The sequence below is a fragment of the Drosophila ananassae genome, chromosome 2L, assembly GCF_017639315.1.
Source record: "Drosophila ananassae strain 14024-0371.13 chromosome 2L, ASM1763931v2, whole genome shotgun sequence".
In the NCBI taxonomy this organism is placed as follows: Eukaryota; Metazoa; Arthropoda; class Insecta; order Diptera; family Drosophilidae; genus Drosophila; species Drosophila ananassae.
This window is the reverse complement of record NC_057927.1, coordinates 24,114,911-24,137,863: the sequence shown is the minus strand read 5'-3', so window position 1 is coordinate 24,137,863 and position 22,953 is coordinate 24,114,911. Positions and strand designations below refer to the sequence as shown.

Here is a 22,953-nt window from a genome sequence, read left to right as displayed (position 1 = left end):
CCAAAGCCTTTAAGAAATAGCCGATCAAAGGTTTTAATTCGAAATGCTCAGAGACCATAAACAGGAACGGTGGGATTGGAAAAAGAGAGTTCAATTTTAAAAAATACTTCATTTATATAAAATGAATCAGTTTATAAATTTTTGTGACTTAACCTAACTCAACTTAGTCTTACGAGAAGGGATTACTTTTTCTTTTTGTCCTTCTTTGACTTTTTGGTGGGCGGTGGCGCCTGGCTCTCTTTATCATCAGCTCCAGCTTTTGGCTCCACACTGAAGCCCTTGATGTAGGGCTTCACCAACCGAAACACGAGTTTCTCGTGCTGGACGTTGCTGGAATCCAGGCTGAGTCGCACTGTTACAGGGTCGAACGAATGGAACACAAAGTTGCCGCAACGTTGCGTGTGATCCTCCTCGTTAAACGTAAAAATAATCTGAGCCTTGGTTCGCTCCAGACCGTCCTTGCCATCCTTATCCGACTTTAGATACAGCGTACCCTCGAGTCCGTACTTGGGAATGAGTACTTGCAGTGCGTTTTTGCGAACAAAGAGAACATAACTGAAAATAAACAATAATTTTTAATATTTATTAATGGTTTTGAACTCTACCACTTACCCTTCCTCATCCTCTTCCTTTCCACGGAAGAAGAGATGCGTATTGAGAGCCACCGAAGCGCGACCTGCATATTGGGCCATCTTGTGCCGATAGTTTAGGTTATGACACAGTTCCTCGTTGGACTTCCGCTCCAGCAGTTGGGCGTAGGTGCTGTCGGCGCCGATGGAGGCGGCCAACAGCCGATGAACCATGATGTCGGAGTAGCGTCGGATGGGCGAGGTGAAGTGCGTGTAGATGGGAGCTGCTAGACCGTAATGGAAGTATTCTTCCTTCTGGAGGCTGCCGCTGATAAAGTACACCGCCTGCATCATACAGCGCGTGGTGAGGATACGAATCATGGTGTTGAAATACGGGTTATCCTCTTTGACGCACTTGTCCAGCGAGTGCGCCAGCTCCAGGCCGGACTCGATGTCTACCTGAAGTGAGAATTAATTAAACATAGGCATGACAGAGAACCAATTACTGAAAAAATCTTACTTGGTATCCTTGATAGCGAGCGGCTTTCACCAGGGGATCGAAGTTGGTGGGAGGAGGGCGAGGATGACGACGCAGCACGGCGCACTCGGTAAACTCGGCTGCAATGTGCTCGGCCACCGTAATATTGGCCAGCAACATAAACTCCTCCACCATCGAGTTGGTCTCCCTCATCTGCTTGGCCTCCACTTCCAGCGGTTCATGGGTCTCGCTGTCCACCTGGAAGCGAATCTCTGGGGAGGCTAAGACCAAGGCCCTGAAATACCAGATATGTATTGTTATTTTAGAAACCAGCGAAGGAATTCAAACGAACCCATTGTCCATTCTACGTTTCTTCAAGATCTTGGCTAGTTTGTTAAGATTCCTCAGAGACTTGGCGATCTCACCCTGGTCTGCGGGGTCATCAATCAGAACCTGCGCCTCTTCGTACGTCATGGCCCGTTTCGACTTGATGACACTCTTGTGGAAGCGCTTGCTAATCACGTTTGCATCATGGTCCACCTCCCAAACACACGAGAAGGCAAAGCGTTCGACGCCGCCAACCAGTGAGCAGAGGTTCGAACTTAGCAGCTCGGGAACCATGTCGATACGTTTGCCCACCAGATACACAGTGGTGCCTCTGGCAGCCGCCTCCTTGTCCAACGCATTTCCGGGTCGAATAAAGTGGCTCACATCGGCGATGTGGACGCCCACCTCGAGATTTCCATTCGGCAGCTGGCGGCAATGCAAAGCATCATCGATATCTGTGCAACCCGGCGGATCCACGGAGCAGATGTACAAATCTCTCAAATCCACACGCTTGGCATAGTCCTCTGCCTTAATGGTCCACGGCATCTTGGGAAGGAAGCTCAGCACCTCCTCCGAGAACTTGCAATGCGGTACATCATGCTCAAGCAGGATTACCTCATTTTCGGTGGCCATGTCACCCAGTGGTCCTAGGGACCGAACAAAGTGACCGTGGGGGTAGCGCGAGTTCCTCGGCCACGTATCGATGGTCACTATGATGCGCTGGTTCTGAAGCTTGGCCGCCTGCCGCGTTTCAATCCGAATACGGGGAATTTTTCGGTCTGCCGGCACAAAAATATGCCGACTGGTGTCCTCAATCAAGCTTGGTTGCAAAATACCGCAATACTGACGCCACTTACGGCGTACAATTCCCACAATTCTTCCCGTCGGCGAACGCTCCTCGGCTGAGGCGGCTGAAGCTGCCTGAACCTGCTGCAGCATGTCCTTCTCCTGCTCAGCGCGTTCCTCGCTGGGCACATCGTCGGCATAGACATTATTTTCTTCCAAAACGATTTCACTTGGCGCCGACCACTCGCTTTCGGGAAGCAATTCCACGGCTACTAGATCGCCGTCCACAGCCCGGTTGAGTGCTTCGCGTCCTTGGATAAGGATCTACAAAGAATAGGAGCTAGTTAGAAGAGAAACTTTAAATTGTTTTCCATTCCATACCCCTTTCTCGAAAGACTCCACGTTGACGCTGCCCTCAAGGTAGTTCTCCCTGGAAGCCTGAAACGCGCCTTGCAGCAGCTTCTTTTGCCGCAGACCCTCTAGCAGTTCCTTCATGCTGAGATGTGGCGGATATTGCGGCAGCGCCTGCTTCTCGCTGTCGAAGGACTTGTGCGACAACTTATCCATCAGAAGGGGAAAGTCTTCCAAGGATTTCACATACTCCGCCGCAGAAGCCACTAAAATGCCATCCGCTTCGGCCTTGGCACGATTTCCGGCATCGTCTGTCAGAAGAATAACGCGCGTGGCTGTTTTTCCAGTGCGTTCTAGGTCTTTGGAGGACTGAGAGGCCCTAATATGGTCGTCGTACCATTTGGTGGCAATGCGAATGGCTCGATCATTGCGGTCGTTGGCGGTTTCGTCTGGTTCGCGATCCGCATAGGTGTCCCTTGAGGGGGATTGTAAAAGGAGGTTACAACTCGCATCAAATGTATGGTGCTCTTTACTACTCACTTGTGGTGCTCGTTTACAAAAACATAGAAATGCCTGGTCCGATCGTGGACGAGCTCGTTGAAGCGCTTGTAAATGGAAGAGCTTTTGTGCTTCACCTCGTTTAGCACCGTTGTCAGGACGATGACGTTGCGCAGCACATCCTCTTCGAGGACATCAATTTGGTCCAGTACCACATTGGTGTCCACAACTATGTAGTGCGGGAACTTGAAGAGGCTGCACTGAATCTCGTGCTGTGAGGTCAGTTGGTACACCTCGTTCTGGAAGCAATTCCGGCATAATTCGGAGCCGCAACCGATGTCATCTCGGAGATAGTGCTCTCGCACGATCTTTAAGATATTGCCCCTTTTGGTTTTACGCGTAAATTCACGTAAAGTTTGCATGTTTCCTTAGGTTGTTTTTAAATTGATGGAATTCCACATGTGTGCCGCAGTAAAGAGGCGTTGCACGAGAGGATCTGCATGAGGTTTTGGGTCGTTTCCAGCTCTGTTGAAATTATGTTATTTTCCAGCACTGTTTTAAAACGCGCTCAAAAAATTTTTAAATTTGCCAAACATTTTAAACGTTCAATCTATTCAACTATTGTTATTTATAAATGTTAATAGAAAATTTAAATTATAAAGGTGTTTGAAATGCATGATAACTTTATTGTAACTAATTTTGAGATAGGGTAGCTAAGTTAATATATATTTTTAAAAACTTCCACTTATTTTACTATTACATAATAAAACATACAAACAAAATATATATTTCATTTTGAGCTTCATATTTTTTAAAACTTATTCAAGTATTTGAATTTTAAAATTGAAATTCCTGAAATTCTTCCACAATCTATTATTTATATCGTTTACCAACACTAGCACTGCATTTATTTCTTTAGCACGTGTAGCTAGTAGCTGCGCACGGTTGCTTAAATTATATTTTTAAAGCGCTAAATTAAACATATTAGCGATGGTTCCCAACGAAAAAAGTTTCCCCCGCGGAGGGACAATTCACACAGAGGCCAAAAGCGCCGACAGCACCTCCAACATTGTAAGTTTTAGCCGAGAAATGTCGAAGGAAAGCGAGACATCTATTTTTTTTCGTTTTAGGTATTCGGTGCGTCGCAAAAGAAGGTGAAAAAGTCCTTGAAACCGAAAGACAACCTGTTGGAGGCTGCCGATGAGTCCACAAATGAGCAGCTGGAGGCCTTCTCCGCGGAGACCCTAAACATGGACACGCTGCAAGAGGACATGCTGGTCATGGGAGTGGTCAAGGGTGTCACCCCCACCGCCCTCCAGGTGGCCCTGCCCGGTAGGATGTTCGCCCGCACCTTGGTGGCGGACATATCGGAGGCCTATACGCGAGTGGCCAAAGCGGCGATGTCCGGCGACACCACTGACTATCACGACCTCACGGAACTGTTCCAGCCTGGCAGGATTGTCTACGGACGAGCCATCAAGACGGATAAGCTGAATTGCAACCGCACCACCTTGCTGCTTTCTCTTAAGCCATCGGAGGTCCACTCCAGTCTCCATCACAAGAACATCAAGAAGGGATTCATCTTCTCCGGAGCCGTCGAGGAGATCCAGGAACATGGCTACGTGATCGAAACCGGAGTTCAGGGCCTACAGGCCTTTGTGGCCTGTGAGGAGTCGAAGCAATCGCTTCACGTGGGCCAACTGGCCTTCGTCAAGGTGCAGCAGATCCAGCACGACACCCACAAGAGCACCTGCACCTGCGTCCTGGTGGATCAGAGCCAACTGAAGGTCAAGAGCCAGAACGAGTCGAATCTGGACTACATTCTGCCCGGCAGCATAGTGCGGTTCAAAGTGAGCAAGCACCTGAAGGACGGCCTCAAGGGCAGCATCATGAACGAGTCATTTGCCGCATACACCAATGAGCACCACCTGGCCAGTCCGCTGGACACCTTGGACGCCTATGAGCTGAACCAGGACTACTATGCCAGGGTGCTCTACGTGATGCCGCTCACCAAGCTGGTGTACTTAACCCTCAATCTGGACATAAAAACAGACCCGGAGACGGGGATTCAACAGGATGATGCGGATGGGGATGAGGAGCTGGAACCCCTCAAGGTCGGATCGGTGGTGGAGAAGGCCAAGGTGCTGCGCCTGGGCAGCGGTGGTGTGGTGCTGCTCCTCAACAAGAAGCTGAAGGGTATCATATCCTTCAAGTCCATTCGGTCCAACTACAAGGGCAACTACGACAAGGACGAGGTGCTGTCCAAGTACGGACGCAAGACGAAGCACAAGGTGCGCATCCTGGGCTACGACGTCATCGAGTCCATGTACTACTGCTCCGACGCTCCGAACGTGGTCAACGAGAAGGTCTTCAGCCTGACGGACATAAGCGCCGGCGACATCGTCACCGCGAAGATTGTCAAGAAGAACGATAAGATCAATGGCTGGACCCTGAAGATCGGCAAGGTGAACGCCACCCTCGAACAGCTATACCTCGCTCCGAACGTGCGGTACGAAGCTGGCCAGCCACTGCGATGCCGGGTCCTGGAGGTGAACTCCGATCGCAAGATCTGCTACCTGAGCAATCGGAGCGAGTACCTGGCCAAGGGACTGAAGCTGCTAACTGACCTGAGCTCGGCCCAGGTGGGAGGTGTCTACACGGGAACCGTTGTCCGTTGCGACGACCACCTGGTTCTGGTGAAGTTCGGCAGTGGCATTGAGGGAGTGCTCTACAGGCAGAATATGAAGGGTCAGAGCTCCTTCTTCGAGGGCCAGACCACAAAGTTCCGCATCCTGAGCAGGAACAAGGACAAGATAACTCTGACCCTGCCGGAGGACAAGTTCCAGCTGGGGGAGATCTGCCCGGTGGAGATAACCAACACCTTGGACGCTGGCTTGGAAATCAAGATCACCTATGCCGCCGAGGAGGACAAGGAGGACGACGAGGAGGATGGTGATCCGAAGGTGGAGGAGTTTGTGGGCCTCATCCCCTTGAGATTGCTCTCGGATCACTTGGAGCTCCTTCAGGCCCAGGTCCGGGTGCATCCGGTGGGCTCGCTAACCGAGGCAGCCTGCATCGTCCAGAACATCTTCAGCCTGCGCGACGTGGCCTACTTCAGTGGCCAGATTACGAAGGACTGGAAGTCGGTGCAGGTCGGTGACATTATCCGCTCCTATGTGAAGAACGCCACCGAGCAAGTGGTGGACCTCATGGTCTCCGTGCGGAACTACAACAAGCCAGTGAAGGTTCACGTGAAGATGCTCCGCCTGAATGCCGTGAAGAACACGCCAGTGGAGCTGGTCCCGGAGCAGCTGCTGATGGTGAAGGTCCTGAGCAAGGAGCCGGAGACCAAGACCCTGACTGTATCCGCCAAGCTGACGGATGTGTGGAGTGGAGACTTGACAGACACCGCCAAGTCGGTGGAAAGGTAGGACTTTGGTTTGAGATGTCCTTAAGAAATTATTCTATTTTATTCGCATTCCCAGATATCTGGATGAAGTGGCTCAGATTAGGACGGGACTGAAAGAGATCTCGGCCCCCATTGCCAAGTACTCCGTGGGCGAGAAGATCAACGTAGTGTTCCAGGGCATTAATTCAGAGTCCCACGACTGGGTCTACACCGTGGAAGGCTCTTCCAAGACCAGTGCTCTGCTCCTTTCCAGTCTGGCTGGGACGGCCACTGCTCCTCCGACGGGCAGCAAGCACCCGGCAGTCGTCCTATGGGTGGACTACTCCAGCGATGTGCTGCTCATCAGCAACAAGAAGGTGGACATTGACCGCATATCCGCTGGAGGGGATCTGCCAAAGAATCTGATCGGAAAGGCGGGCATGAAGGCGAAGGTGCTCCTAAAGCTGGAGTCCGTGGTGGTGTGCTCCTTGAAGAAGGGCATCAATCCACTGGTCATCTGCCCGGTGCGCCTGCATCCCAACGACGTGGAGAACTCCGCCAGTGCTGGGCTGCGCCAGGGCGACTTCTGCAACATAGCCTTCATCCACGACCGCCAGCTCATCGCAGTGCCCGAGCCCGTGTGGCGGCTCTGGAGAGGAGTTAAGCGTTCAGTGGTGGAGGAGCCGGCCGTGAAATCCAAGAAGGCAAAGCTGGAAGTAGAGACTCCCCCAAAGAAGGCGAAGAAGGAAGACACGAAGAAGAAGGCCAAGGCGGAGGAGCCGTCAGCTAAGAAAAAGACAAGAACTGCGGACACTGCGGAAACACCCACCATTACCAATGGCCAGAAAAAGGGTCAGCCTCTGACCAACGGAAAGGTGCGGGAGACATCCAAGCAGAACGGACAGCTGTTCTTCGAGGACAAGACGCCAGCCAAGAAGGCCAAACTTGAAACCCCAAAGACCAACGGAGCTGACACCCGAACGCGAATGCCGGGCGTGTCTAGCTTCTGGGAGAGCGATCCCAACCAGTCCAAGACCAACTCCAGCGACGAAGACGAGGACCAAGATGCCGCAGAGGCTCAGCCAGCCAAGAAGAAGCGGCTGAGTGCCAAGGAGAAGGCCAAGGCGGAGGTTAGGGAGGAGCAGCGGCTGCGGGAAATCGAGGAGCGGAATGCCGACCCCAAGGCGCGGCTGGAGACTATCGATCAGTACGAGCGTCTGGTCATCGCCCAGCCGAACAACAGCATATCGTGGCTGAAGTACATCGCGTTCCTGCTGTCCAACACGGAGATCGAGAAGGCTAGGGACTTGGCGCGGAGAGCCATCTCCACGATATCGTTCCGAGAGACTCAGGAGCTGAGGAACGTGTGGAGCGCCCTGCTCAACATGGAGCTCGCCTACGGCAGCAATTTCGACGAGGTGCTGAAGGAAGCCCTCAAGTGCAATGATCCGCTCGAGATCTACATATGCGTGGTGGACATCCTGAAGAAGAACAAGCAGCGGGAGCGCCTCTCCTCCACTCTGACCACAATCCTGAACAAGTTCAAGGCGCAGGCGCGGATATGGCCCGTGGTGGCCGAAGCCTACTTCTGGCTGGGCAAGTCCGACCAGGTGCACAGCCTTCTGCAGAGAGCCCTTAAAGTGCTGCCGAATCAAGAGCGTAAGTTTGTCCTTTTTCGTCCTTGGAATTAGTCACTTTCAACCCTGATTACAGACATCAACTGCATCGTGTCCTTCGCCAAGCTGTATGCCCGCAATGATGCCAACGACATGGCCCAGACCCTGCTCGACGACGTGGTCACCTCGTATCCGAAAAGAATAGACATCTGGTCGGTCTATGTGGACATGCTGATCAAGGCCGGGCTCGTCGACTCCGCCAGGTGAGCTTCAAAGATCTTTATCCCAAGCCATTTAATTGTAATCTCCGGTTTTTATAGGAATGTGTTGGAACGCGCCGTGCTGCAGAAGCTGAAGCCCAACAAGATGCAAGTGATCTACAAGAAGTATCTGCAGCTGGAGCTGAACCACGGCACGGAGGCCTCGGTGGCCAAGGTGAAGCAGCAGGCCGAGCAGTGGGTGAAGAACTACTCCGTGGCAGTCGAGTAGTTCCACTCGAAGACTAGACTACTGCTCCCTAGATGATAATTAATTTTTTCGTAGAATAAGTCGAAAAAGCTAGTGTTCTTTCTTGATACTTTATTCTAAAGCTATTGTAAATGAAGTGTGATTCCGAGTGCTACCTTTCTAATATATATATATGTATAGTAGTACCTATATATTGTAGAAATACATTTAGAAATGTTGGTCGGACGGAGCGGCCTACACCACAGTATGTAGGATCGCTGCTCCCGGCCGATCAACGTAAGACTTGAACAATAATCAAAATAATATTCTGATGGATATGGATAAAAAACACGAGAGAACACGAGAACACACTCTGCTTCTTCTGCTTAGGTCTACGGATGCCATCCGGGATAGTGGTGATGATGATGGTGTGCTCACGGTGACAATGACAAGTGACGTGGTTCATATACTCTTACACATTAATCAATAATTAGAAAGCGACTCTAGCCAATGTTATTATCGTTTAGATTTAATTTATACACAAAACAGTCTAGGGTCACTCCTTGAAGATGCCGCGCGCCTTCGCCGATATCTTGCGCACCCTTCCACGGCTGCTCACGCTCACCTTCCGTTCGCTATCATCGCTGTCCACCGAGCTATCTCCCGCGTCGCCGCCATCCTCCTCCTCCTCGGGTTCCGGCTGTGATCTTTCCTGGGAGCTGGCATGAGCATTGCCGTTTCTAACCCTCTTTCGCCGATATGGGGCGGCATCCTCCTCCTCGGATTCCTCGTTGTAGCGGGGCCTTTTTTGATTCCGTCCACTTCGCTGATTGCCGCTGCGATTAGTTCGCCGACTACGTGTTCCCACGTAGTCTTCGTCCTCCTCTTCATCGTTCACGAACGACTGGGCGGACGGCGGTCGTCGGTTGCTCCGTAGCGGACGCGTGTTCGAGGAGGAGGACGAGGTAGTTTTCGGCTTTCGTGACGAGCGCCCGTTGTTGGTGGCGACGTAGCTGGTCAGCGGCTGATCGTCCTCGGAATCGGAATCGTTCTCCGGCTCTTCCTCGTAGCTCTGCGAAGTGGAGCCCCCGTCGGTGCCCTCATCGCTGGCAGCTGCCTCCGCCTCTTCTTCCTCTTGCTCGTCCTGGTCCTGGTCCTGATCCTGGTCCTCGTCCTGGGAGTTGGCCTGACTAGTGCGCCCACGCAGACGTCGTGTGACCACATTGCTGGCACTAGTACTATTGCTATTCGTGGTGGAGGTGGGTCGCCGGTGGTTGCTTATGGCTGAGAGCAGGCGTGAGCTCTCCAGTGGATCTAGGCTGGTGTCCAGCTCGTCCGCATTGCGCTGATGCCGCGACAGAACACGGCGTGGTGCTCGCGCCGCGGAACTCGCGGTGGCCAGGTAGTTGTGGTCGTGGGTGGACCCAGTTGGCTGTGCCGCCTGGCTGGCAGAGGTTGTGGTTGAGGTGGCATGTGAGCGCGTCATGTGTGTGTTCCGCTGCTGTGGCGAAGGGAGTCGGCGGCGCAGGCTCAGCGGATGTGGCGCGGCCGCCGATGAGTTCGTTTTTGCAGGTGATTGGGCAGTTCCTACCATGGACATAAGTGTGATTAGTTAGTTAAAAGATTTCGGGTCAAGGACTCGTCCCACTCACTTTGCTGGTTATTGGCCAGCGGCTCGTTGTCGCTGTCGTCCTCGTCGTCGCTCTGTACTGGACGGACGACTGTGTTGCGATTCGTGCGCAACTGACGGACAACTCCCGAGCCAGCGGCTTGAGCCAGAGCAGCTCTGCTTGTCGACGGCATGTCGTCCCTAGTGGGCGTGGGCAGGATCTGAAAGATAATTGATGAATATTAAACTGCAGAAACTACCAAAGCCCCCGGACTCACCTCTTCCGCTTCTTCACTTTCCTCCTCCTCCTCCTCGATGTCGCTGCCACGCCCCCAATCGAGAAGCGCCCGCTTAGCGCTTTGACGAGTGGGTCTTCCCACGGGTCCCTGTGAGTGCGAGTCCGTATCCGATTCTATAATCCTGCCGCTGCGAGCTGGGAGGTGGTAGCTGTGATCGTTTTCCGCCGCATTGTGGGATCTGCCTCCATTGGCACGGGTGTTGCGCAAAGGACTCGCTTGGCTGAAGGAGTTGGCATTCGCGGCCGCAGCCGCACTAGTACTGGGTCCGTTTCCAACGGCTTGAGATCGGCTGTTCTTGGCCGAGCGGCCTTTCCGGCGGCCCAACTGACTGTCTTGGGTGCTCTCGTCGTGCTGGGAATGGGAGGCAGTCTCCTCCGAGCTGCCTGCTAGGCGACGGGTGCGCCGGGTTGTTCCGGACCCAGTGGAGCCATTCGTTGCCGCTGGACTCTTGTCTATGCGTCGCCGCTTGCTCGAGTGACCGTTCCGGTTTCTATTACGGTTGCTGGACTTGCGCTTCTGGGGATTGTAGCTCTCCTCGGAGTCCTCGTCCTCGTCGCTCAGGCGCTGCCGCTGTCGCCCTCTTCGCGTGCGTGCCTGCTGCGGGGAACTGGCATTGGAGTGGGCCTCATCCTCGTCCTCTTCCTCGTCGCTGCTGCTGCTGGACTCATCGTCCTCCTCCTCCTCTTCCTCCTCTTCCTCGCTACTGCTACTCTGTCGACGTCGCTGCTGGTTGGCGGTGGACGAGGAGGAGGTCACGCGATTGGAACCCGATGAACTGGCAGTTGCGGCCACTCCATTGCGTCGGCGGGATCGTGGCGCTCTGGTAGCCGAAGCCTCCTCATCATTGTCGTCATCGTCGTCGTCCTCGTCGTCGCTAGAATGCGCCAATGGCAGTCTCCTGGCGGCCGCCGGTGGCTTCTGGTTGCGGCGAGTGGACCGTTCGTTTCTTGTTCTCTTGGGAGGACTGCTACTGGAGCCACCACCGCCGCGACCGCCACCGCTGCTCCCTGATTTGTTCTTATTCGCGCGTCTCCTGGCCGCCTTCCAGTTGGTGACCACAGTCTTGATGTGGGACTCGAAGAGGGCGCTCAGGCGCAGAGTCATTGAATAAATCTGAAAGAGAGGAGAGGAGTTATTAAATAAATTATTCCGACTTCCAACTTCTCAGAGAATGCTTCTATACTAGTCCCTTGGACAAGACATAGCACTGGTTTAGGAGACAACCTCCAGCGCTTGTCCTTACAAGAGTTCTAATGGAATGTTGTTAGTAGCACCCCAAAGCATGGAGAGAGGAAGACCTTACCGCTATATTATCCTATTTTAGATGATAGTCACCGAGATCGTCATTCATTTGGTTAGTTATTATTATCAAAATGATCGATTTGTTATTTTTGTTATTCGATTTGTTTTTCGATTAGTTTTGATGGTCATGGTCATGGTCATGGTCATGAGTTGGGATGGAAGTCAAGATCGAAGGCATGTTCACGGAAGAAGGCAAAAGAAAAGTAAAGAACAGATGGATGAGCTTGCGTACATGTTAGATGTGGTGTGCAGCGTGTGGCATGGGTTGGGGGGTTAACAAACGAACTAAGCATCAAAAACTAAAGCGATTAATGAGAGCGAAGCCGATCTCAATCTGGGATCTCTCAATGGGAATGCACAATAAATGACGATCTGCAACCGATCTGCCAATCATCTGCAAGCTGCATCACTAGCCTGACTCACCCGCGAGCGCTTGTTAGTGTTGTAGTTCTTCGAGTTCTGAAATATCAGTCGCACATCCTTGGCAAAGTCCAGCGGATCATCGTAGTTCCCACCCAGCAGATCCTCCTTCACCGTGCGCAGGTCCATCGGCGTGGCGATTATTTCCAGGTAATCGGGAAATTCTATAGTGTCAACTGGCTCCCGGAAGGGCAGTGAGTCCGGCCTGGCCCACATCACGTCCAGTAACTGCCGGCAGTCGGCTCGCCAGTCTCCTTCGGAGTGAGTGCGAGTGGATCTAAAATTAAATCATAAATCTTTATTTATACTTTTTTGCTTTTGAAAATAATGTTCTCACCGCCTGGTGGAGGATACTCGCTGTCTGGCTGCCGCTGCAGCTGCCGAAGTCGTCGGCCCTGTGCTGGTAGATGGAACTACATCCGAATCTGCCTCATTCTCCGACTCAGATGAGTGATACACGTCCACCAGCTGGTGGTAAACGGCAGCCACATCAATCTCATCCGCTTCCCTGTGAAGGTTACAGAATAGAATCCTTAGCTTCTCTTACTTGTGGGATGGGTGCTAGATAGGCTCACCTTATGATTCGCAGACAGAGATCTGTGACAATCCGAGCATGCTTGACGATTATCGTGTGCCGGCGGTTGTACTGCTCGGCATTGGTGGCCAGATAGCGCACATCGAACTGTGCTGAGGTGATGCGGCGGTAGAAGTGGTTTTCGAAGCGCGACTTCACGGTGGTCAGATCGATGGGGTACTCGATCAAGTAGGCATAGTCTGGATAAATGTTGAGGTCGACGGGGGCCAGAAAGTGCTCGGCGATGGACAGACGCATTACCTATCGAGGCATCAGAATTGGTCAGAAACAGAATCTCGGAGAGAAAACAAACCCCACTCACCTGCTCCAAGCCGTTAATGATGCGCCGGCAGGTTCCGTCGCGATCGCCGCGATGCCACTCCTCAGACTTGGGCTGATACAGGGTGGCGCGGATTTCTTCGGGCAGGACAGGAACAGCACCACCCACTTCGTCCGGGACACGTTCCTGGTCGATCGGCTCCATATCCCATGGGCTCATACGCTCATACTCGCCGTTGTCCCAGCGCACCCGGAAACACAAGAAGAAGGAGTCGGGGAAGTCGGCGGAGAGAGCTTGCCGGGATTCGATTTGGCCCATCCACCACCCATCACCGATCATGCACCGGAACCGGTCGCCAATGCTCCAGTTTCGCTGCACGGCCAGATCAAAGGTCTGGCGCAGCACCAGAAAGTCCAAGACGTCGGGCATGTCGTGGTACTTGATTTTGAACGTAGTGCCCGTCATGTTGCCCTCCTCGTCGATGATGGCCAGCTTCAGGCAACACAGCCGCGGCGGCCGGATCTCGTACTTGATGCCAATCACCCGGACCAGTTCGTGGTCGCGCAGCGTATGGAAGTTCCACGGCTCCGAGCTGTGCGACAGCTTGTAAACCTTCTTCAGGCGCACTGCATCCAAGTAGCTGGCGTGTCCCTGCCGGAAGTAGACTACTTCGTCGCCCATTTGCGGGTAGTAGGGCGCCTTCCGGGGTATCACCTCCGAAAGCCACTCCGCTGGCCGGTACAGCTCCGGGATTTCGCCGTTAGCATCCGTGGGTGGGAAGAGTACCGTCTTCCGGCCCACCTTCCGCGCTATCACTTGTCCGCCAGACGCCGTCTGTATGGCTCGGCCGGCTGCCGTTTCGTCGTCGCTGCTGTCATCACTACTGCGCGGACGTCGGGAGATTGGTTTGCGCTTAGAGCGCTTGGGCGGCTCCAGATTCGGTCCGGGGGTGTCTGCCACCCAATCCGAATAGTCCGAACTATCCGTGTCCGAGTCGGAGCTGCTGTCGTCCAGATTCTCCTCTACATTCGAGTAGCTGGTGTCCCCGGATGAGTTGCTAGACACATCCTCTTCCTCCTCCTCGTGCGGCTGAGCCTCTTCATCGTAATTGTCTTGTTCCTGGTCTCGAACGGCTCGAGTCCTGTAAGCTGGCTGCTGTTGCGCAGCTCCAGCTTGGGCGCCACGCCGTCTACCACCTGGACGTCCTGCACTTCCATTGGATCGAGTATTCCGCGGCCTGCCTATGCTGCCCGCCTGCTGGGAGGACGCTGCACTGGCAGTGTTGATCATGATTGGTCGGCGGCGCATCTCCCGTTTGTACTCCTGCTTCTCGAACTGGCCGGCGGAGTAGATAGTTTGCTTGAGGTTCTGCAGCTGGGCATATTTCATGGGCCGCACATAGGTGCGGCGAACAAACTTAAGCGGAAGCGGCTGCTGGGCGGGAGCTTGGCCAGCTGCCGGCTCTGCGGGTGGCTGATCCTCTGCCGGAGCAGCGGATGGGCCCCAGCCCTGGCGGGGAGTACTCAGTCGTCCGCCCAGCACATTGCCACGTTGTGATTGTCTGCTGTTGGAGTCGGGCACTTGGCGATTGGGGTGGCGCTCAAATGCCTGATTGTCACCGCTCGGATTAGCGTCGTTGGCGTTCGCGTTCACTGACTGGCGGTTGGCGAGAGCGGCAATCATGCGGTCTATGTGGGAGTAGTTGGCCCCAGCCGCTGCTCCTCCCGCTGCTGCTGGAACTACAGCTTGTGCCGCAGCACCCGCTCCCCCGGCGTTCTGCTGGGCATTTACATTGTCCTCGACCACCACGCCATCCGCACCGACCGTCAGATTGGGAATGAGTTGGTCCATGCTGCAGTTTTCCCTTCCGGGCACGAATCTTTGATATTTGGTGGGATGCGGATTGCCGTCAGAGTCGACGAGGAACGGCGGCGGCATTAAATGTGGCATTATCTGGGTCTGCTCATCGATGACATGGTGCTGGGCATCCCGCAGTAGTGGTCGGTAGTCCGTGTGAAAGAACAGTTCTGTGGGGAGCTGAATAAAAATTGAAATTATTAAATAATGCTCCAAGAAAAAGGGACATCTTGGCCATACCATTTTGTATTTTTCAATGCACATTCCCAGGCCAAAGATGAGGATGTGTCCGTGGGAGTCTGTGGCCGCTACCATCGTGCCATCTGGAGCCCACTTGGCATCGAACACGCTGCCATGACCTTGGCCGTCAATGTCGTTGAAGAAGTTCGCCACACAGACCCCCTGCTCGATGTCCCACAAAAACACATGACCATCGTGACCGGCAGAGAGCAGGACGTGCTCATCTCTGGGATTCGACTCCAAAACATACAACTCGTCTTTGTGACCCCGCAGGACGCGATGCAGCTTGGCTGTCTTGGAGTCCCAGATTTTAATCTGTTCAAGAAAACAGGGCATTAGTAAATTATTCAAATAATAATGGAAATAATAGTTCTCACTGTAAAATCGTTAACGGCGGTGATACAATAACGATCGGATGCATCCCAAGCCACCATGGTAACTTTTAGTTTCTTTCCCTCTTCCGGCTCAGGACAACTGAAATGAAGAGTATTTAATATTTTGTGCATAGCCATTATAGATGTGGGTATATCACCTTGGCAGACGTTCCGTCATGCAGAGCTTGACGCTTTTCCACTGCTGCGACTCAAAAGTCCAAATGTGGGCGGTGCCATCCTTGCTGCCTGAAATGAATCTCAGGCCGCGGTGCGACCACTGCACAGAGTCCACGGCATCGGTGTAGGCCTCTGTCTCGAGGATGCGTTTCGGTCCGTCCTCGCCCATCATGTAGACGCGGACATGGTGATCGGCAGAACCGGCGGCCAGGAACATACCGCCCGGTGAAAAGGTGGTGCACATCATCTGGGCCTGGCCGGGGCGCAACTTTTCGTGATACTGGGTCGGCTTCGGGGCGAACGTGATCTTCTGACCGCGGGGAGTAGAATACTGCCAGAATGCAATTGATCCGTCAGTGCTGGTGGTCACCAAATACTTGAGATCACTGCGTGGCGAGGGGCAGAAGTTCACCGATGTTATCATTCCAGTGTGGGCGCCCAGAACGGCGATGGGAGAGGTAGTCTGCATATCCCAAACCCGAAGGATTCGATCCACCGAGCCGGCGGCCAGCATTGTGTTGTCCAAGTTAATGGCAATATCTGTGATCTCGGCAGAGGCGCCTCGCAAAGTGGCCAGCAGCCGCCCATCGGCCGCAGACCAAATCTTGATGAGCAGATCATCCGCTCCGGTGATGATGTAACGGCCGGTGCGGTCGAAGAGCACGCAGTACACCGACGAAAGGTGGCCGACTGTGCGGCGGAGAAGCTTCGTCTTCCGGTACAGATCTGTGGGCACCAGCAGCTTGCGGCGCACATGACCGCCATGCTCCCGACCGGCAAGGACTCGAACTGGAAGATATATATGACTTGTTAGAATGACTCAATGGGCTTCAGGGATGAACAGCACTTACGTAAGTTGTGGGTTGGTCTGGTTAAGCTCGAGTCTGGCAGTGAGACGCCATGAAGGCGCGTGCAATAGTCGCGCTGGGAGCGATGACGATACACGGTCTCATGGGTTCGCAATAGGTTCTGCCGGCCGGTTCCCAAAAGGGAATTTATCCCAGGAACACTGGGCGGCAGCTCCTTGTCCACCAGGGGGCACAGGCGGCTGCATATCTCCAACAAATGATTTTCGCCAATATGCGCGTATTTTTGTTCCTTTAGATAAATAGAAATGATTTGATTATTCCTTTTTTTCAGTAGTGTGATATGGGCGATAAAGATTTTTGAAATTTTAATTTACGCGCTTTTTCAAACCGATAACGATATTTTAATCGATAAAACGAGGCAGCTGTTTGTCAATTAGAATGCACATATAACCATCTCGCTCTAACGACCGCCAGGCAAGGCAAAGTGGTGGCTTGCTGTTCATGTGAGCAAGCTGCATATGTGTGCGAAAGCAAAATGTCGGCAACTTATTTGCAATTTTTAATAAAAAATTAGTATGCATTTTTAAAAGTTGATTTTTTCTCAAAAAATAAATTGGCATGTTGTTTCCAGGATTTTTTCCAATACCTAATACATTTTTGTAAAATTTTATTTTTTTTTTAATTTAAACTATTAATTCTTGATTAATTAAGAATAAAAATGATTGATTATTGCACTTTTATTGTCTATTTGCAAAAAATAAATTCATTTTCCCACGCCTGCGTTTCCCTGCCATTTTCTCTATTCATCAATCGATGTTCCGACGTGACGTCACAAAGGCGCACGCACACGAAAAAATATCAAAAAAAAAAAATAAAAAAGAAAACACTTATGCAAGACTCCCTCCCGCTATGCCAAATTATTAAAACAAAAAACAATTGATAGAAATTATTATTTATATCACTCACCAATTCAGAAAAGGTCTGCTCATGCTCATTCCCCTGCCAGTCGATGCGTCGGGGTAAAACCTGTACAAATGGAAGCGAAAGGTAGGAATGAGATAACGATGCACGCGATTTGAGAGGAAATAAGTTATAGAGCCATTCGGGGGGAGGGGGCACTTGCAACTCTATTTAATAAAAATTACTACAATAATGATAAAAGTGGTGTCTCAAAAAACATCATTCCCCCAAAACTCCCCCTCTCTTTAAAACAAAATTCCACTTTTTTTCTTTCAGTGTTTTGCAAACTATTATTTATCTAATTAATATTAATTTATAACAATTTTATTATAATATTCTTTCGATATAAAAATAAAATCTTTCTGCTTCTTTCCCAACTAACCCCACTTCTGGCACGCGTTACTCTGGAATTTTTCCCTCAGTGCAGCTGTTATCACTTGCATTCCCAATCAATGACGCTTATGATAATGACGTAGTGGGGCATCCCTTCCGATTTTTTTTTTTAGACTTTTTACCTAGTCAGCGCCAGACCAGGGCCAGACGGACGATGGACTATCCCCACGTCTCAGTCTGATTTCCAACTCTGAGACAAGCGGACGCACATATGTACGAGCATGGGGCTTTGTCGTCGGCCTCTGCCGGCAGAAGCAGTAGCAGAAACAGAAACAACAACAAAACCAAAACAAAGCGTATAAACAAACGGTCGGGGTTTTCTTATATTTTCAGGCCTCAGACCCTATTCCCCCGGGATGATGACGGTCCACCAGCTCCCCACGCCATACCCATGCACTTACCTTTTTCTGTTCAAGCTCGCGGATTAACACCTGTAAGACACAATTATTTGGTAAAAAAAAAAAAATAAACAAAAAATGGTTAGTAAAATGTTTGTAAACAAAGCCGCGAAATGCGACCGCTGAAAAGAGCGCTCTTTTTGGACATCGAGAGGGTCGCATTTCTCGATTCGATCCGTCGCTTTATACCGACCTTTGCCGTCTCCTCCAGCGGCCCCGCAGCCAGGAACTTGGAGATGAGGAAGTAGAGCTCTGCAAGAAACAAAATTACACACAATGAGTGCAACAAGTTGCTGGCAGAATCGCAGAAAATCGCCAAATTGCAATATTCCACGGGGAAGCTGATTTCACGGCCCGTAAAGGCGACGGAACCCAGAAAACCGAACAGAAGGCAGCAGCCTCACATTTCGCTCAACCTCGCTGGGCTGGCTGGGACATTTTCAGACATTTACGGGTCATCACAACGTACGCACCTGGCACTATCACATCACTGGCACTAGACTGTCTATTTTCCATTATTCATTGCGAAGAAAGGCTCGGGTTATTACAAAATTGCAGTTGCTTTCTTCTAAAATTCTTTTTTCACTTCTTCTTTTTGTGTGACACTACAATAATCGATGCGCACAGTTTCGATGCGAAACCATCTATCGATTAATCGTATACCGATAGTGTTGTCACTGACAATTATTGCAAAGACATTTACTTTTTCAAATTTCACATTTTTGCGTAATTCAAAATGGAACATTATGAATAAATAACTTAAATTCAATCGTCTTTATAAATATATTTTTATTTTCGCTAAGAGAGATGAGCTTGTTAGAAGATACTACCATCAAAAACACCGGCCGAAAAACTACTTAGATAAATTCCCCCCAAACAAGACTGATTCGCAGAAATGTCTACTTAAAATATGTGATGTTTTCGATACTCTGTTAGAGATTTCTGAATTGTATTGGCTTTAAATTTCATTGAAATAAAATTCAATAAATATAAATGCTTAAAACTATGTTTAAATGTAATTTATATAATGTTTAAATGTTGTCAATTCAAAGTTATCCAGTTGACTTCCGTGGTCCGCCGATGACCATCACTACCGAAAACTGCCGCCTCTAGATTTGCTATCGGAGCAGCTGCGATAATTATATTTGGTGAGAGCTGACCATTTTCTCATGTAATAAAACACAAATATATCCACAAAGTAAACGTCAACGAATGCTACAAGAAATCATCGCTTGGAACGGTTAGAGAATCCAGCTAAGATGGAGTGCAACTTGGGCAGCGAGATTGGCCAGAAGATGCGCGTAAGTCATTGCGGAAAATCAATGAATTCGTAATCCGAACTCCCCCACTAATTGTTTCTTATAGAGCGCCGTCAAGGCGAAGCTGCTTGAGCTCGGCACAGGTGGGTCTTCCGGCTTCATAGACGATGAGCTGCCGGACTATGTAATGGTTATGGTGGCCAACAAGCGCACAAAGCAGCAGATGAACGCCGAACTGAATCTATTTCTGGGAGATCAGACGGATCTTTTCGTGACTTGGCTGCACGAAGTGCTTCAGAAGCTGCAGGAGGTTACTCTACCAACTTCAAGTGGTATGTGGTAGGCTTTTTTAATTGAAATAGTGGTACTAATGGTTCTTATTAGCTTCCAGCAAGAAGAGAAAGTCTAAAGGCCAAGGCGAAGTTTCGAAATCAAAGGAGAAGGATAAAAAGAGCTCTAAGAAGGAAAAGAGAACACATCGGAAATCCGGCGATGAGTTCCAAGAGCCCCAGTCTAGTTCTGCTGATGCCATGCCCGTGATCACCTCGATAACAGACGTTTTCGCCGAAGAGTTGCTGGAAAAGGCAAAAAAGAATCTAGACCTAGGCGAGATTGTTCCAAAAAAGAAGAAACGGAAGGAGTCTATCGAGGAGGAGGAGCCCCTGGACCGTGAACAAGATTTACCTGCACCATCAGAGATCAGTTCAACCACATCCGGACTGAACAGGCAGAAAGATCTGGCCGAGTTGGCAGAGATTCAGAAGAAGATCCATGCAGCTAAGAAACATTTACGTCAAATAGGCGAAATCGAAGATGACAGCGAGGAGGAAGATGACGATTTGCTGAACTTAAGTGCCCAGGAAGAGTCTGTGGATCAGGAGCCAATAGAGGAGACTTTCCAGAGAGAGCTGCCGCCTCGGAAGGTTAAGAGTCCGATTGTATTTAATAGGAATGAAAGGACGCCAGAAAAGCAACCAGTATCTGAGCCTGAGATTGATTCTCGGCAAGAGGCCGCTACCCCAGAGGAAGAGCCACCATTCAAGGAGGACCGGGCAGAAAGGCGGTCAGTGCATGATCGATTGGGAACCAAAGCAATGGAGTCACGTAGCTCGCAGCGAACTCAAAAGGAGCTGTACGTGCCTGCCCATCGGCGTCGAGGTGAGCCCGAATCTAGCAAGGATCGGGGTCAGCGAGAGCGGTCCAAGGACCGGTCCCGTGACCGTTCAAAGGACCAACGTGATAGCTCAAAGGATACAAGTCGTAAGCGTCGCTCGCCGAGTCCGAGTGTAGGAAAATCTAAACAACGCATTGGTTCAAGGGTTATTGTGGCCGTGCGCAAGCCACCAGAACCGTCGGATGACGAGGATATCGCTGAAAAGCCAGTTAACTCGGTAATCAAGATTAAGCCCCGCCCGCAGGTGTCGCCGCGTCGTCAGGCTTGTAAGAATCTTCTCTTGCGCGCTGTGGCCGATGCTCAGCGTTCCACGATTCTTGCGAAGTCAACTTCCCGGAAAGAGAGTGAAGAAACGGAGAAGATTAGCTCCTCCCTGGGCAAACGAAAGTCTGTGGGAAAAGGTGAACGTGAACGCGAACGGGAAAGAGATCGCAGTAAACGAAGTGCGCCCAACAATGAGCTTTTCCGGCGGAGTACCCGCGAGCTAGTTGTGAACGTAACTCAGAGGGATGGCAAGAGGCCCAGACGCGCCAACGAGAGCCACGCCGAGATTAAGGTGGTGCAGGAGGAGTACACGCCCACCCCGAATGCAGAGGAGTTCGAAAACTATGTACCGCAGTTGCTGGAGGACATCGACCTTCACATAAATACCCATGACGAGTCGCTTAAGACCCAGTTTGTGGTCACTCTGAACGGAGAAAAGTCAGTGGGCGGCAGCAGCAAGGCACCAGCAACCAGTTCGTACCGTAAGAGTCAAAACAATTCGCGTCGCCGCGATACCTCCTCGCCAGTCTCCACGCCCCAAGTGAGCTCATCCAGCACTGAACCCACATCGACTACGACTGAAAGGCGACACCGCTCGAATCCTCGGGAGAGGAGCCGCTCCCCCAATAGTGCCTCGCCCTCGCTACAATCCACCCGCAACCTAAATCGCAGCGAAGCTCTCCGCCAGCCTCAAGAGATCAAGAAGTTAATCATAAAGAACGATACTGATGAGGATGATGAAATGAACGGGTCGACTAAGAAACGGACGTCTAGCAAACGCCAGCTATCGGGGACCACTAACCCGGCCAATGGTCACAAAGACAATAAGGCACACGCTTCCGACGAGGTACGATCGACCACGCCACCACTGCCAGTCAGCATGAGGCCGGAGAAACGGGCCGCCAGCAAGGAGAGATCCACAAACACAAATCCCAACACGGGCGATGAGCAAGTGGCTAGTTCGTCCACCGTCGCCTCCACTTCTATTAAAAGCAAGCATACTCCCATTCGCTACACACTCAAGAACGAGGAAGAACCGAGTTCCAACAAGAAGCGACGGCCCGATAGCCGGGAACGGGATGCGGTCACTGTGGAAAAGCGAAAAATACCCATTCGCAATGCGGAGGATAGGAAGTACGACAATCTGCCGGCATGTACGTATAATCTTTCGGAAGGTAGAGATATATTAAATATATCTTTTAAATTTAAATTTTCAGTAAGCGCTGTTAGCGTTGACTCCACAGTACTGAAGGTCAGCAAGCCCAAGGAGCGCTGCAAGTACCATCCTAGCTGCACAAAGCAGTTCTGCGAGTACTATCACCCCACGGCGCCGTGCAAGTCCTTTCCAAACTGCAAGTTTGCCGACAAGTGCATGTATTCGCATCCAAAGTGCAAGTTCGACATGTCTTGTATGAGCATCGACTGCAACTATGCCCACAGCGGCCAAAGGGATCTCAGTCATGTGCAGCTTACAGCACCGCCTTTATGTGAGTGATTGTAATACCATTCTTCTGGGTTATCTTTTTAATAGAGATTGAATCAATCATTGCAGCCTCGCATGTGATACCGGTGCAGAACTACAAGTCTATATCGGCGCCAGTAACCTCCACGACGGCGACAACGATGTGCAAGTACTATCCGAACTGCAGCAAGATAGGTTGCACCTTCTACCATCCGAAGCCGTGTCGGTTTGGCAAGAATTGTGTTAATAAGCTGGAGTGCATATTCTACCATCCCGAGATGCAGAGCAAGTTCAAGTGGGTCGCATCGCTGGGCTGAGCCGTTGTCAGCCTACAAACTCCACAACACTATTTAGCAAATGTTTTACTGGCTACCTAGCTAACTCCTTGGATAATCTTATTTCCACAAAAACTGAATTATATATACATATTTAACATTGATTTGCTTTTATCCTATTGCATATATTTAATATCTTATATGTTAGTTAATAGCAGCCCTCTTTCAAAAGTATGGAAAACAAAGCTAAAGTTTGTTCATAATTATTTGTTTGCATTCAAACCATTAAGTACCCGTCATGAAATATGTGACGAATAAATTTTAGCAATAGTTGCTACCAATTGGAAACTATGCCACTGTTTTAATG

The 22,953-nt window shown here is 50.9% G+C and overlaps 4 protein-coding genes across 5 annotated transcripts; 2 read left to right on the top strand and 2 right to left on the bottom strand.

Moving 5' to 3' along the window:
* Positions 1 to 89: 89 nt before the first annotated feature.
* LOC6503433 (exosome complex exonuclease RRP44) lies at positions 90 to 3,525 on the bottom strand. Its single transcript, XM_001967434.4, has 6 exons — positions 3,052 to 3,525; positions 2,542 to 2,986; positions 1,400 to 2,484; positions 1,090 to 1,342; positions 613 to 1,028; positions 90 to 555 (listed from the first exon to the last, which is right to left on the bottom strand). Exons 1-6 carry the CDS (start codon positions 3,429 to 3,431, stop codon positions 183 to 185), a joined length of 2,952 nt encoding a protein of 983 aa, XP_001967470.1. The 5' UTR covers positions 3,432 to 3,525; the 3' UTR covers positions 90 to 182.
* A 379-nt stretch (positions 3,526 to 3,904) lies between these two features.
* LOC6503417 (protein RRP5 homolog) lies at positions 3,905 to 8,824 on the top strand. The gene is made up of 5 exons (XM_001967433.4): positions 3,905 to 4,080; positions 4,140 to 6,436; positions 6,495 to 8,056; positions 8,111 to 8,276; positions 8,334 to 8,824. Exons 1-5 carry the CDS (start codon positions 4,000 to 4,002, stop codon positions 8,500 to 8,502), a joined length of 4,275 nt encoding a protein of 1,424 aa, XP_001967469.1. The 5' UTR covers positions 3,905 to 3,999; the 3' UTR covers positions 8,503 to 8,824.
* Positions 8,573 to 18,809, bottom strand: LOC6503432 (bromodomain and WD repeat-containing protein 3). 2 transcript variants are annotated; one of them, XM_044715986.1, is made up of 16 exons: positions 18,626 to 18,809; positions 18,346 to 18,404; positions 18,156 to 18,185; positions 17,368 to 17,427; positions 16,444 to 16,690; positions 15,574 to 16,381; positions 15,419 to 15,515; positions 15,042 to 15,356; positions 12,987 to 14,981; positions 12,666 to 12,925; positions 12,428 to 12,598; positions 12,094 to 12,367; positions 11,672 to 11,683; positions 10,348 to 11,481; positions 10,113 to 10,290; positions 8,573 to 10,047 (listed from the first exon to the last, which is right to left on the bottom strand). In XM_044715986.1, exons 1-16 carry the CDS (start codon positions 18,666 to 18,668, stop codon positions 9,017 to 9,019), a joined length of 6,714 nt encoding a protein of 2,237 aa, XP_044571921.1. In that variant the 5' UTR covers positions 18,669 to 18,809; the 3' UTR covers positions 8,573 to 9,016. The 2 variants fall into 2 exon arrangements, with proteins under 2 accessions (XP_044571921.1, XP_001967468.1); XM_001967432.4 differs by lacking the exon at positions 11,672 to 11,683 and having other exon boundaries at positions 18,626 to 18,808.
* Positions 18,810 to 19,175: 366 nt separating this feature from the next.
* Positions 19,176 to 22,750, top strand: LOC6503418 (zinc finger CCCH domain-containing protein 14). The gene is made up of 5 exons (XM_001967431.4): positions 19,176 to 19,453; positions 19,518 to 19,743; positions 19,796 to 22,003; positions 22,067 to 22,336; positions 22,402 to 22,750. Exons 1-5 carry the CDS (start codon positions 19,412 to 19,414, stop codon positions 22,626 to 22,628), a joined length of 2,973 nt encoding a protein of 990 aa, XP_001967467.1. The 5' UTR covers positions 19,176 to 19,411; the 3' UTR covers positions 22,629 to 22,750.
* The last annotated feature ends 203 nt before the right edge of the window (positions 22,751 to 22,953 follow it).